We start from the raw sequence: 13,978 nt of genomic DNA, 5'->3' as shown, positions 1-13,978 counted from the left end.
AAACTTATAAATATAAAAATACATAATTATGTATATATATGATTTATTGAAAAAATATTAAACTATAATAATTATAGAAATGTTAAAAAAGAAGAAAAAAACTAAAAATTTCATATACAGAAGTAATCTATTATATATAAATATATTTTTAAATAAAAAATAATATAAAAAATTGAATATAGTATATATGTATCAATAAACTAAAAATCAAAATAATATATATGTATGTTAAGTGTATATATATAAAACAATACAGGAATGTTCTATTTTATTTCATTTTTTTTTATGTATATTTAGTTAATACCCTTTATATATTTTTCTATACAAAGTATTTTTCTTAATTATTTAATTTATTTTTTTTTATATATAATTTTCTTTATTTTGACATTATTTAAAAATATAAAAGAACTCATTTATTTTTCTTTATATTCTTTTTTGTAGATAGAGAATTAAATTTTATTAAAAAAGATAATAACATCATTTTCATTTTTCTACAAATATATATACATATATATTAATAAAATTAAATATTGTTTGTTAAAATAAAATGCAAATTCTATAAAATGTATAATTACACATACTGTTTTAAATATTAGAAACAACACAAATTATATATATATATAAAATAAATGAATAATAAGACATTTCATATAAATATATATAATAAAGCAGTACAAATATATTATCATGTGTTTACATTAAACATTTTTGCTTTAATGAAAAGAAACTCCAAAATAAAAGCTATAAAAAATAACATATAATAAAATTTTTTTTAAAAATTGTATATATATATATATGTATATATGGCATATAAATATATATTTATCAAATATTCTAATTATATTGTAAATAAATAATGCGTTTTAGAAATAAATTATTCTATAAAATATATTTTTGTATTAAGAAGAATAAATCTATAATTAAAATTATTACACATTCTTTTTTCTTATTTATTCTATATTTACTAATAAAAATTTGTTTTTGTAACTTATTTTAAATTCACAGTTGTCTTTTATTTTTCTATATATCCATTTTTTTTTTTTATTACTATCTTAAAATTACTTATTTTTAATTTAAATCTTATGTATGATAACTGTTCTATGTTAACACTAATATTTGTTTTCTTTATTATTTTTATTTGTATATATAGAATAAGAATAAAAAAAACAATTATTTTTACATTTTAGTAATAATGCAAACTCTCTTCAGATTTATAATTTCTCAAATGTTATTTATCTCTTATAAAATTAATACATTTCAAAAATAAAAAAAAATGAATAAAAAATATATAAAAATGATATATATATATATAAAATATTAAGAAGATTAATAACTTGTTTTTTTTTTTTATTTCTTAAAATCTTATTTATCCTGTATCTCTGTTAAGATTTTTTTTTAGTTTTTAAAATTAATATTTTATTATGTTTTTTTTTTTTTTCTAACTTCTCTTTATTGATATTTATTCGCCATTTTAAATTACATGAATTTATAGCAAACAGATAGGAAAGAACAAGAGAAAATATTGAGAGAATATAAATATATATATATTTATTTGTATATATACTTAAATATAAAATATAAATAAAATAGAATAATAAAAAAATATATAATAAAACAATATGTAATATATATGTAAAAAAATTTTGTTCTCTAAGAAATTTTTAAGATGGAAATCAAAATTTCGAAATTTAAGAGAACAATGAATTCTTTTTAATTGTTCAGAGAAGATTATTTTTATTATTATTAGGCCTTTTTTCCTTTAATTTTTTTTCTATATCCCTTCAAAATTTTAAGTACAACGTTAAAAGAAAATATATGAATTTTTTGTAAAAAATAAAATATTAAAAAAAAAAATTTTACTTTTATCTTGACCTTTAATGAAACTTATTTTTTCCCTTTCATTATTGAATCAAAAAATTAAAAAAAAAAAAAAATAAAATAAAATAACAAAGTTTATTATAATGTTTTTTTTCTTTATTGATTTTTCCTTTTTTTAAAATTTTTTTGGTATTGTCATATAATTTCATATAATATGAAAAAAACATAAATATAATAAAATATAAATAAAAAAAAAAGTAAGATAAAATAAAAAAAAATAAATATATATATAAATATTTATAAATTAAAAAAAAAAATGTAAAAATTAAAAAATAAAAAGTATAAAAAAATATAAAAATGAAGCAATAAAAATATGAGCATGTTAATAAAAAAATTTTATTTCTTCATACATTAAAATAATTTTTTATAAAATGTTTTACTTGTGCATGGTGTTTTAAAAATATCTTTAACTCGCTAGTCCACTTTTTCTTTATATACTTTTTACGTAAAAATAATTTTTTTTTTAAAAAAAATGCAAAGAAAAAAAAAAAAAATTCAAACTCTATTTTGATATAAAAAAAGGAAAAAAAACCACTGACGCACTAACGAAATGATATTTGTATTTATACTTTTTTACATATTCGTAAAATAGTACATTAGCAGTATAAAAATTGAACTCTTTTAATAATCTTAAATTTTAAAACTTAAATTTTTAAAATTAAATTATATAAAAATAGAGTAAAAAATATGATAATATAATCTTATAATTAATACGAAATTTAAAAATAAAATTTTCTGTAAGTTGTTCTATCAATCCTTTTTGATTGTAATAATAGAGAGTATGCTTCTTTTTTTTTTCTATTTTAATATTTTTTTTCTTTTGATACTACTAAGAATACTATATTTTATAATAGAAAATTTTTTTTTAATTTTCATTTTAAAGATTTCATACTTCTATTATATGTATAAATATATTTCTTTTAATACTTAAAAGTTCTGTAAGGTATAAATTTTTTTTTTTTGGGTTCCTTTTAGAACATTTGTATATTTATGAATACACATTATAAAAGAAAAAAATTTAGTTTTAATGTAATTTTTAAAGTAAAAAAAAAAATGTAAGAAAATATAAATATATAATAGTATATAAAACAAATAATATGTAGATGATTAGATAATAATGCTTTAACTTAGAGAAGCAACGTAAATTTAAAGAGAAATAAATTATATTTTCCACTTTTTTTGTAGGACTAAACTTCATATTTGTTTTTATTTTATTTCTGTGTATTACTTCAAAAAATAACAAAAGGAATTATTTCGAAATAAAATAACAGTTCTTAATGTAAAAAGAAAAATACAAAATTAGTGATAAAAACAACAAAATATTCAGAATACACATATAAGTAATAAAATAAAAAACCTTTCTTTGTATTATTTTTCTAAATAATTTAATTGTTATTATACTGAAAATTTAGAAAATAGAAAGATTTAGTATTTAGAAAATTCCTACATAAAAATAAATGAGTATAAAAATAGTTTTTAATTATAGATACCATATTATAAAAACTTATTATTTTTAAATAATTTTTAAAAAGTATTGAATTTTTAAAATTATAATTTAAAATATATAATTTTCCCATCTTTTCCTCTCTAAAATTAAAATTTTATATAAATATATAAAAATATATAAAAGAACCAGATGCATATATTTTTTTATATTTTAATATATTCAAAAATAAAAATAAAAAAATGTATTGATTTAATGCAACATCATTGCTCTTTATTTTTTATTTTTTTGAAAATAATTCTATATTTAGGAAAAATACTAAAGTTATGTATACTATTATATAAAAACATATTTAAGGTAAATAATAGGTGTATTCAGTGGAACTTAATAGTTTTATATATTAAGTTATCTTATAAAAATTTTACTCTTTAAATGAGCTCATAAATAATAGTTTTTTTTTTCTTTTTTCCTAATATATTAATAACTTGATTTATGATTTAATTATTTAAAGAAAAAAACAAATTATCTGTTATATCTAAAATTTATGTATATAAAATATTTTATTTAGTGATTATTAAAACCTTTAAAAATTTTGATTCATTATATATATTCTTAATACACTTTTATTTTTATGCAGTAACTAGATAGATTTATTATTTCAGTAAAAAGTAATAGAATAAAAACATTTAAAAGTAACATAATATTCATTTATCACATATATTTTTAAAATAATACATAATTAAAAAGAAAAAATATGATAATGCTTATTTTTATAAATGATAAAATTGTTTTGGTATAAATTAAAACTTAATTTTTATTTAATATTACATTATATCTTGTATTAAAAAAAATAAGGAATAAAATAAAAACATATGGTTTGACATTAACTACATATAGAGAAAAAAAAAATTAAAAAAAACAAAAAAATTAAAGAATATATTTATATATAATCCTAAAGCGAAAAAAAAATATATATAAAGATAATAAAAAGGTTACTTTTTTATAATTATTATATATAAACAAAAAGAGCTTTTTGTTATTGATTTTTAAATAATAAAAAATTTGAATATTATCACTTATATTTTCTTTGTTCTTTTTATTTAGTGTCATAAACAATTTCATAAAATAAATTTTAAAAACTAATATAAATTTACAAAATATATGTATTTTTTTTTTTTATATTTTACAAGGAATAATTTTATATAGTAAAACTACTCTTCAATTTTTTAAAGATTTAGAAGAAAAAAAAAAATTATTTTCATCTGAAATTTTTTTTTATTATACATTATATTTTTTAACTAAAATTATATGAATTAAGGAAGATAAGAAAAAAAATTACAATTTAACAAAGAGAAAATTCATTCCATTGATTATCAAATAATTTTATAACATTAGTATAAAATTAAATTATATTATGTTTGTTGTTAAATATGAAATTTAATTTTTTCAAATTTTAAGATAAACATTCAAAAAACTGGATTACATTTAAAAAAAAATAATCATTTTAGTAATTAATGATTAGATAAATAATTCAAATTAAATTAATTGAAATATATTTCTTATTATTTAATTTATATATATATATATATATATTTAATTATTTTAATATTGTATAACTTTCCATACAAACATATAAGAAGGAATATTATCTTTTTTTTAAGATAAAAAATTACTCAAAAAAGAAAAATGTCTACTTTTGATAGATTTAATATTCATGCTCAGTTAGAACATCTGCAAAGTAAATATCAAGGATCAGGTCATTCTGATACTACTAGATGGTATTTTGAATATTAATGAAACAACATAGAAAAAAAAAAGTTACATAAAAATTAAATTTCATTTTAAAGAGAAAATATATATATATATATATATATATATATATATATATAAATAAAATTAAATAAAAATGATTCTTATGAATACATCTTTTTTGTTTTTAAATAAATATTTATTAAAAATTACATAAAATTTTTTTTTACAATTCTTAAAAAATTTAGGGAATGGTTAACAAATATTCATAGAGATACCTTGGCATCCCATGTTGGTCATTATTCAAGGTATTTTAAAATTAAATCTTAAACAAAACTGTTTTAAAAAAAATTTTGTTTGCTTGTGTCTTTAATTATATTTTTTTTTTTTAACATAATTTTTTAGATTAGCATATTTTGCTATAGTAGAAAATGAGCCAATTGCCAAAATAAGATATAGATGTCTTCAGGTATAATGTATTCATATGTTAAATCTTATCAAATTTTTAATAATTTTTTCATATTAATTTTTTTTTTTTTTTTAGAACATTTCTATTCCTGTTGTTCCAAAGCAAAAAAAAGAATTGAAAGAGTAGATTTATTTTTAGATTATCTAATTTTTTTTATGTATTTACATGATTTATTTCAATCATTCTTTTTAATATAAATTTTATATAGAATTTTTTTTTAGTATGAAATTCCTTTTTTAATTTATTTGTAAACTTAAACAGCAGATTATAAACGAAAATATATATATTACTTAAAAATATATCATATACAAATGTTTAAGGTAGATTACAACACATTGATCTTTTTAGATGTTCGTAGTAAAAATGAAGAAACACATATTTTGTTTCTGATTATTACTTCTTATTTGATAAGCATATTTTTTGAATTTTATAAGTAATGGATACTATAAAAAAAGTAAAATAAGTTTCAACAGATAATTATAAAAAACAATTTTTCTAACTTATATACTATATATTACTTGTATATAATCCTTCAAATAAAATCTTAGAAATATCGTCATTGCTAAGATAAATGTTAAATGCTTTTGTTTTATATCAATGCATAAATATATTAATAACTTTATTATATATAATTGTTTTATTATTTTTTTCTAATTTTTTTTTTTAAATATCGACTATATATTTAAAAAAAAAACAATCATCTTTTTTTTAACGAGTTAAAATTTAAATATGGCTTCATTTCTGTAATAGTGTAAAAAATTAAAAATAAAAAGTATTTCTTATTTTTGAAATATCTGCTAAATTTTTTTTTTTTTTTTATATTCATTTTTTGTGTGCGGATTTATAGCGAAATCATAAAATGTACAAATATTGAGATAAAAACTATGAATTAAAAAAAAAATATATTTTATTTTATTATTAATTTTGATTTACTTCAAATTAAAATTAAGTAAAATTTCCTTTTTTTTTTTTATTATGTTACATAATAAAATAGTATCCGATAATGAACTTTGCCAAAAAACAAAAAAATCAATAGAAATAAATAATGAAGAGAAAAAAGTAAAAAATATAAAACCTACAAAAACAAATATTGCAAAGGAAGATGATGCAGATTATATACAAAAAAAGAAAAGAAAAGAGATATTAATGAAATGTGAAGAACTGCAAAAAAAAGAACTTGAAGCTTTAAAATTGATTTATGTACTAAATGGAGAGTTGAATATCAAAAATGAAAATGATAAAGAAAAGCATACAATAATATATATGCAATTAAATGATCAAAATATTAATGATAATATAATAAATTTAACTTTTGAATTACCAAAAGATTATCCTTTAAATTCTTTTTTAATAATAAATGTATGCGTAAAAAATTTTTCTCCTGATACGAATAATTATATAAATGATCAAATATATAAATATATTCAAAATTATTTTGAACAAGAGTGCATTTTAAATATAATATACAAAGTTAATGAATTAGTTGAAAATATACAAAATAAAAAAGAAGTAATTATAGATAATAGCGATTCTTCATCAGATGAAAAAATAAGTAAAGACGATAGAAATTCACATGAAATAAATAATATTCCATTTTTATATTACAAAATGCCTTATTCACATCAAAGTAAAGTATTAGCTAGAAGATTATGTTACTCACATCATATTCTTAGTTTAGTTAAAAGATCTTATATTCTCAAATGGGCAAAAGAATTAAATATAGGAGGATATTCTAAAATAGGATATCCCGGAATAATTATTTGTGAAGGGCCAAAAGAAGAAGTGGATTTTTATATTAACAGCTTAAATAAATTGAGGTGGAAACATTTTGATTGTAGAGGTATGGAAGATATACAATTAAATGAATATGAAGATATAGAAGAAGCCCGAGTTTTACCTAAATCTATGTATGAACTAGACTCTAAAGGAATGAGTACCTTATCAAATATATGCACAGAATGCGGATTAAGAGATCTCTTTCTAACGAGTATGAAAATATATAACACAAATGGAAAATATGTAAAAAGTGAAAAAAGTAAAAATTCAGATAAAAATAATGAAGAAATTTTAAAAATAAATCATAAAGGAAAGAAAAAGAAGAAAAAATGAATTTTTTTTGAAATAATAAATATATATATGTATTTTTTTCTTTTTTTTTAATTATTTTCTCAAAAATGAAAAATATGTTTTGAAATTTTTTTACTTTCTTTAAATTATGTAGAAATAAAAAATTATGCGCATAATTGCATCCTTTTATTAGGTAATAAAACTTATATTTTTTTATATTTATGTATATTTTTAACTTAGTAGATTATTTATTTATTTTTTATTTTTTTATATATATACATATCATTATAATGTAAATAGAATCACTCTTTTATTTATATAATACTTGAAGTATTCTCATCTAATTTACATGTGCAATGTAATTATATTTAAAAATTTGTGAAAAGCTTATTTTTTTGTAAGTATATTTCTCTTATATATTTTTTTTTTTTTTTTGTTATATGTCTTTTTATTTTTTAATTTATATATAACTTAATATATTTATAAAAATTGAAAGATATATTTATATGAACTTACTAAAAAAGAAAAAAAGAAGGAAAAAAGTCTTATTCTTAATGCAGTCGTCTTTATGTAGTTCTTGTAGATTGACATAAGAGTGCACTATATTTTCTTTTGAAGCCTGAGAACAAGCTACTAGTTTATTATTTAATATAATTTTTTTCTTTTTTTTTTTTTTTTTTTGACAAAATAAAATGATAATTTCTTTAGTAATTAAATTATTATAACTTTTTTTTTTGTGTCTGGTTTATGCATATAATGAGGAAATGGTTCTACAACTTAATTATGTTTAAAATTAGCTATTACAATGTTAAATTTATACTAAAAAAAAAATAATATTGCTAGATATTATGTATATAATTTTAATAACAAAGTTCACAGCGTACACGCAAAAAAAAATTTTTTTTGTCAAAAATAATAAAAATTAGAAATATATATATTTTAATGTGATTTGTATCAAATGCAATTGTATATTTTTTTCCAGAAATAAATTTTTTGAACTTTTTTTTGTCAACAAATAAAAAAATATTGAGTAATTATTTTATTTTATTTTATTATTTTTTTTTTTTTATTAAAACATTGAAATATGTAACATTTCAATTTCTTTAAATAATTTAGTGTCAACAATATTAAAAAATGCATATGCATACTTTTATAAATTGGTATTTTTCTTGTTCATTACCATAATTATTTTGTTCTAAATTTATTCTATGTAAGAAAAATTTAATACACACTTGTTTTTGTATATAAAATTTTGATATTCTCCTATTTTATTTTTCCATAAAAGAAGTTGGAGATAACACTTTTTTTAGTTATTAAGTTATAATACCAGTTCTTAAATCTATCTACTTTTTTTTTTTTTTTTTTGTTAATTATTTAAAATAAATATTTCATTATTTTCCATATTAATGTCCATCATAAGTTTTTTTATTTATTTATAAATTGTTTTATTTATTTTTTTATGTTATTTTGTTTTAAAATATTAAAATGAGTTTTAATATTAACAGTACATATAAAAAAACACAATTAAATAATAAAACGGATGACTTCTTTCTTAGAGGATTTTTAAAGGCACATTTTTTAAATAAATTTGAAGTAATGCCAAAATATAATAATGGACAAAATGTTCATATCAAAAATGTAAATAATGAGCACTTTGAACGTGTTTCTAACGATTCTTGGTATGATACAAGCGTTTTAAAAAAAAAAAAAGATATTTATTTACTTTGTAGAGATATAAAAAATAATAATTCTGAAAGTAAATTAGATAGCACCAAATTAAATGAAAGTAATTTACCTAAAAATATATTAAAGTCAATTAATGATATAACCTCAAATGAAAATGGCAAAAATAATAGCTATTCTTTACCCCATGGTAGTCATTCATCATATAGACACTTGCCATCAGTTAACATGAAAGCAAAAAAATTATATAAAATAACAAAAATAAATAATTCGAAAAAAGGGAATATAAAAAGTTCAAATTTAAAATTTAATAATAATAAAATTTTTGAAAATAAGGAACTTGAAAAGAGTAACTATAACATTAATTTAAATAAATTAAAAAGTAACATTACTGGATTCAAAAATAAAATAAGAAAAAAAAAAGAAATAAAAAATAATTTTTCAAAATATAAAAGGGAAAATTCTTCAAAAAATTATAAGGGTCTTGATTTTTCCAATAAAAATATAGAAAATTTCCTTGAAAAAGATAATTTAAACTCTCTAAAAACAAAAATTCTAAAAATATATGGTCAGAATCATCATGATAAAAATGGTGTATACTTTATAAATGATTTAAAAAAATGCAAGGATGCAAAAGCTATTGAGCCCGATATATTCAAAGAGAACAAAAACGATGAAATTAATGAAAAAATTATTTCAACACAAATAAAAAAAGATGAATGTTTTACTCCTAGTAATACACATAATATTTTAGAAAATAAAAATAAAATAAGGAACAATTTAGAAATACAAGAACAGTATCCATTTATATCTGATAACTATGATAACAAATGTTCTGTACAAGAAATAAATTTTATGAATGAAATTTCTAATAAAATTTTACACACAGATGAAGAAGAATCATTTAAAACCTACGAAGCATTTAATAAAGAAACAAATATGAATGATGAGAAAAAGAAGGAATATAATTTAGAACAACAAAATATCTTAAGTAATGGAAAATATAAAGAAAAAAAAATTATAACAAACGAGAAAAGGATTAATTCATTATCAAATAATTATATATTAAATAAATATAAATTTGACAATATAAGAACAAAGAAATCATTAAGTAATTTATTGAGAAATATAAAAGAAAAGAAAAAGAAAGAAATATTACTGGAAAGTTCATTAACTAATTCCGAGTTGTCAGAAGGTAAAATGATAGAAAGTGTGAGCAGGCATAGCTCTAAAAATATTAAGTCAAGCTTTGCAGTATCTAAAAATATTTCAGATGAAAATGATATGAAATTGTCATATTTATCAGCTCAAAAAATGTATTATAAGACAACTATTAACACTGAAATGTCTTTTATAGTTGATTTTAAAATATATAAACCTATACTTATGAAAAATATAACACATTTATGTGTATATGTGGATAATAAATTATTAAAAAATATTTATATAAATGAATTTCCACAAAATTTTTCTGTTGTTCTTCAACCAAAAATTAAAATAAATAACGAAAAAATTTTAGTTAAAGTTAAAAATAAGCTAACTAATATAAAGGAAACAAATATATTAAATTTCATTTTTCTTAATAATGACAAGGAAGTTGGGTATTCATATATCAGTATTAAAAATTTATTATGCCTAGGTCAAGAAGGAGGAGTTTTTGTATTAGTAGAAGATTATAAAAAAAAAATAACAAATGAAGAAAAAAAATTTATTGTTTCTCAAATTACTCCCTTTAATAAGCAAGAAATAAATATTTTAAGGCCTAAAATATTTTTAAATTATAAAATAGTTTGCCCTAAATTTCTTGTGGAGTCTATACCATTATGTGATATTGTGACATCACGAGATAAAATAAGCTATTTAGAAGATATGGTTAGAGAAATATACAACTTCATACAAAATTCCCCATTAACCAATTATGTAAAAAATGGAAAAATGCTAAATTTAATAAGTGATAAAAATTTTAAGTATAAGAATACTAAAAATATAAAGGTATCAGATAATAAAAAATTTTATTTCAGATGCAACAAATTAAAGAGCAATGAAAAATGTACTGCAGAAAAAAATGAAGCAGTAAAAAAGAACTATGAAATAAATGAAAATAAAAATAATGTGTTAAGCCCTGATGAACAACAACAAAATAAATTAAAAAAATACCGTATACATTATAAAAAAAATGATAATAATAAATGCAAAATTGATAAAATTACCTATATAAATGTTTCAGAAAAAAAGAGTAACTCTATTCTTGGATTTAACCAAAATGATAGTAATGCAATTTTGGGAGCTGATTATAATGTTAATGAATATAATAATGATAATACCAATTGTGATGTGAATAATAATGAAAATAATATGGGGAACTATGATGAAACTGATAACGAAAATAAGAGTATGAATTATAAGGAAAGTAATAGTGATGATAATAGTGTATATTATGACAAAGATATTATCAATAAATGTTATACCGGAAGTAATAATATTAATTACATAAGCAGTAATTTTAATTACGTAAGCAGTAATTTAATTAATAATAATATTTATAACTATAATACTACTTTAAAAACAAATAATAATAATAATACAAAGGTTGAAAGTTCTAATAAAAGCTTTGATCAAATTATAGGATTAGATAAATCAAATAACTGTCCACTGTATTTTGATGAAAATAAAATATATTGCAATATTGAAGATTCTGAAAGAGAAAGTAAAAATCTAAATGAAAACATTGAAGTTGTTACTAATATAACTGAAGTCTCATTAGTGAATAGTGAAATAAATTATGAAAACGTTAATACCAATAAAGAAAAAAGTATAAATAAAGAATTTTCTAAAGAAAACATAATTAACTGTAGTTTAAACTTAAATTCAGAAACATATAATATAGAAGATATAAAAAAATATATATATAACGATATATTTAACGACGATAAAATAAGAGAGAATAAAAATAGTGAAATACAGAGTGAACTAAAGAATGAAAAGCCTCATGATTCTCCGGAAAAAAAAGATGTTAGAAAAATTAGTAATAAAAAAAATTTAAAAAAAGAATGTTATGAAGAAAAAATAAACATCGAGGATGATAAAGAAAATGAAGAATTCCGTGGAATAGTATCAGAAAAAAAAAAAAAAAAATTGGATGATATATATAATGAAATTGAAGTCAATATAAAAAATAAAATTAACCAAAAATGTAATTATATTATAGAAAAAAATAATAATTCTAACGTGCATATAGGTTATTCTAAGAGTCAAAATTTTGAAATAAGTGATATAGATTTAAAACATAAAAGTAATGAAATTTCGAATAGTAAAAGCAATTTGAAACATGATCAAATTTTAGTTTCACTTAATGAAAATAATTTCAATAATACGAATAATTATATAAAAACAAAAGATAAAGAAAAATATAGAAAAAAAAAAGACAACGTAGCTAAATTATTTTATCTAAATCAAGAAACGTATAAGGAAAGCAAAAAAAAAATTGAGGACTTAAATAATATAATTGAAGAAAATAAAAGAGAATTAGAGTTAAGAAAAACAGAAATAGAAAAACTAAAACATTCTTATTATAATGTAAATATACTATATAGAGTATGTTATAAAAAATTGCTTGAAATTGAAAAAAATAAAAATACAAATGAAGATGATTCTTTATGTAAATTTAATGAAATAGACGATCGTAAATTAAAGGATTCTATGATATCGAACAATAGTTTTAATAAAGATAAAGATCCTACTTTATATAAAAGTAACTCACTTAAAGAAAATACCTTAAAAATATTAGAAGAAAATAAAATGAAAAATAATTATATAATATTATCTAAATCTCCTAGAAAAAAATCTATTCTAAAATGTATAGAAGCTGATTACAACTTAAATATGTGTGCACCGAAAAATGACAAAGGGAAATCATATTTAGATTCGATAGGTGAAATAATGATAAATACGGAATTTTATAATAGAAAAAAAGCTAATAAAATTAAAAATAACTCAAAAGAAAAAATAAATTTAATTAATCTACAAAAAGGAGTTAAAAACTATAAGGAAACAGTGAATCACGAAAATAAAGAAAAAGAATTAGAGATTCTTCTAAAAGAAAATGAAGTTTTTAAAGGAGAAATAAATAAGTTAAAATTAAGTGATGAAGAATATTTAAATATTATATCCTCATTGAAAGAAGAAAATTTGTTGAATAATGAAGAATATGGCAAAATAAATGTTCCTTCTAGTAATAAAAATGCAGAAAAAAATTACCATAACTTATTTTTATATATAACAAAAAAAAAAGAATTTCACATTGGCGTTGAAAAAAAAAATAGATATAGCAACAATACTAGATTTAATTTACCTTTAGATTTACTTTATAGCTATTCACATGATGAGACTACTGATAAAAATGATTTAGAAAATGAAGATGTGAATCATGAAGAAATAAGAACCAAATAAAATAAAGCAGTAATTCTTATAGAACAATATATATATATATTTTTAGTTTATTTTATGTTTTATTTAATAGAAAACAAAAGAATACTATATACAAACAATTTATAAATGTAACAAAATTAAAAAGAATAACATAATAAATTAAACTTTATAATGCATAAAATTATTGGCTAAGTAAAATATTGAAAAAAATTGAATTTTTTTAAATTATAATACTTTAAATATTTTATTTATTCATTTTC

At 17.4% G+C, this 13,978-nt stretch overlaps 3 protein-coding genes across 3 annotated transcripts; all 3 read left to right on the top strand.

Annotated features, from left to right (window-relative positions):
• Positions 1-5,008: 5,008 nt before the first annotated feature.
• Positions 5,009-5,666, top strand: SF3B5 (splicing factor 3B subunit 5, putative; the record flags this gene model as incomplete). The annotated part of the gene is made up of 4 exons (XM_028677412.1): positions 5,009-5,100; positions 5,320-5,379; positions 5,477-5,540; positions 5,616-5,666. The coding sequence occupies 4 exons, from the start codon at positions 5,009-5,011 to the stop codon at positions 5,664-5,666; spliced, it is 267 nt and encodes an 88-aa protein (XP_028533804.1).
• Positions 5,667-6,515: 849 nt separating this feature from the next.
• Positions 6,516-7,649, top strand: PRELSG_1114600 (conserved Plasmodium protein, unknown function; the record flags this gene model as incomplete). Its single annotated transcript, XM_028677410.1, has 1 exon — positions 6,516-7,649. One exon carries the CDS (start codon positions 6,516-6,518, stop codon positions 7,647-7,649), a length of 1,134 nt encoding a protein of 377 aa, XP_028533803.1.
• A 1,443-nt stretch (positions 7,650-9,092) lies between these two features.
• On the top strand, positions 9,093-13,739 carry PRELSG_1114500 (conserved Plasmodium protein, unknown function; the record flags this gene model as incomplete). The annotated part of the gene is made up of 1 exon (XM_028677409.1): positions 9,093-13,739. One exon carries the CDS (start codon positions 9,093-9,095, stop codon positions 13,737-13,739), a length of 4,647 nt encoding a protein of 1,548 aa, XP_028533802.1.
• Positions 13,740-13,978: the final 239 nt, after the last annotated feature.

Source organism: Plasmodium relictum (assembly GCF_900005765.1).
Source record: "Plasmodium relictum strain SGS1 genome assembly, chromosome: 11".
Taxonomy (NCBI): Eukaryota; Apicomplexa; class Aconoidasida; order Haemosporida; family Plasmodiidae; genus Plasmodium; species Plasmodium relictum.
This window is presented reverse-complemented; position numbering and strand designations above follow the sequence as displayed.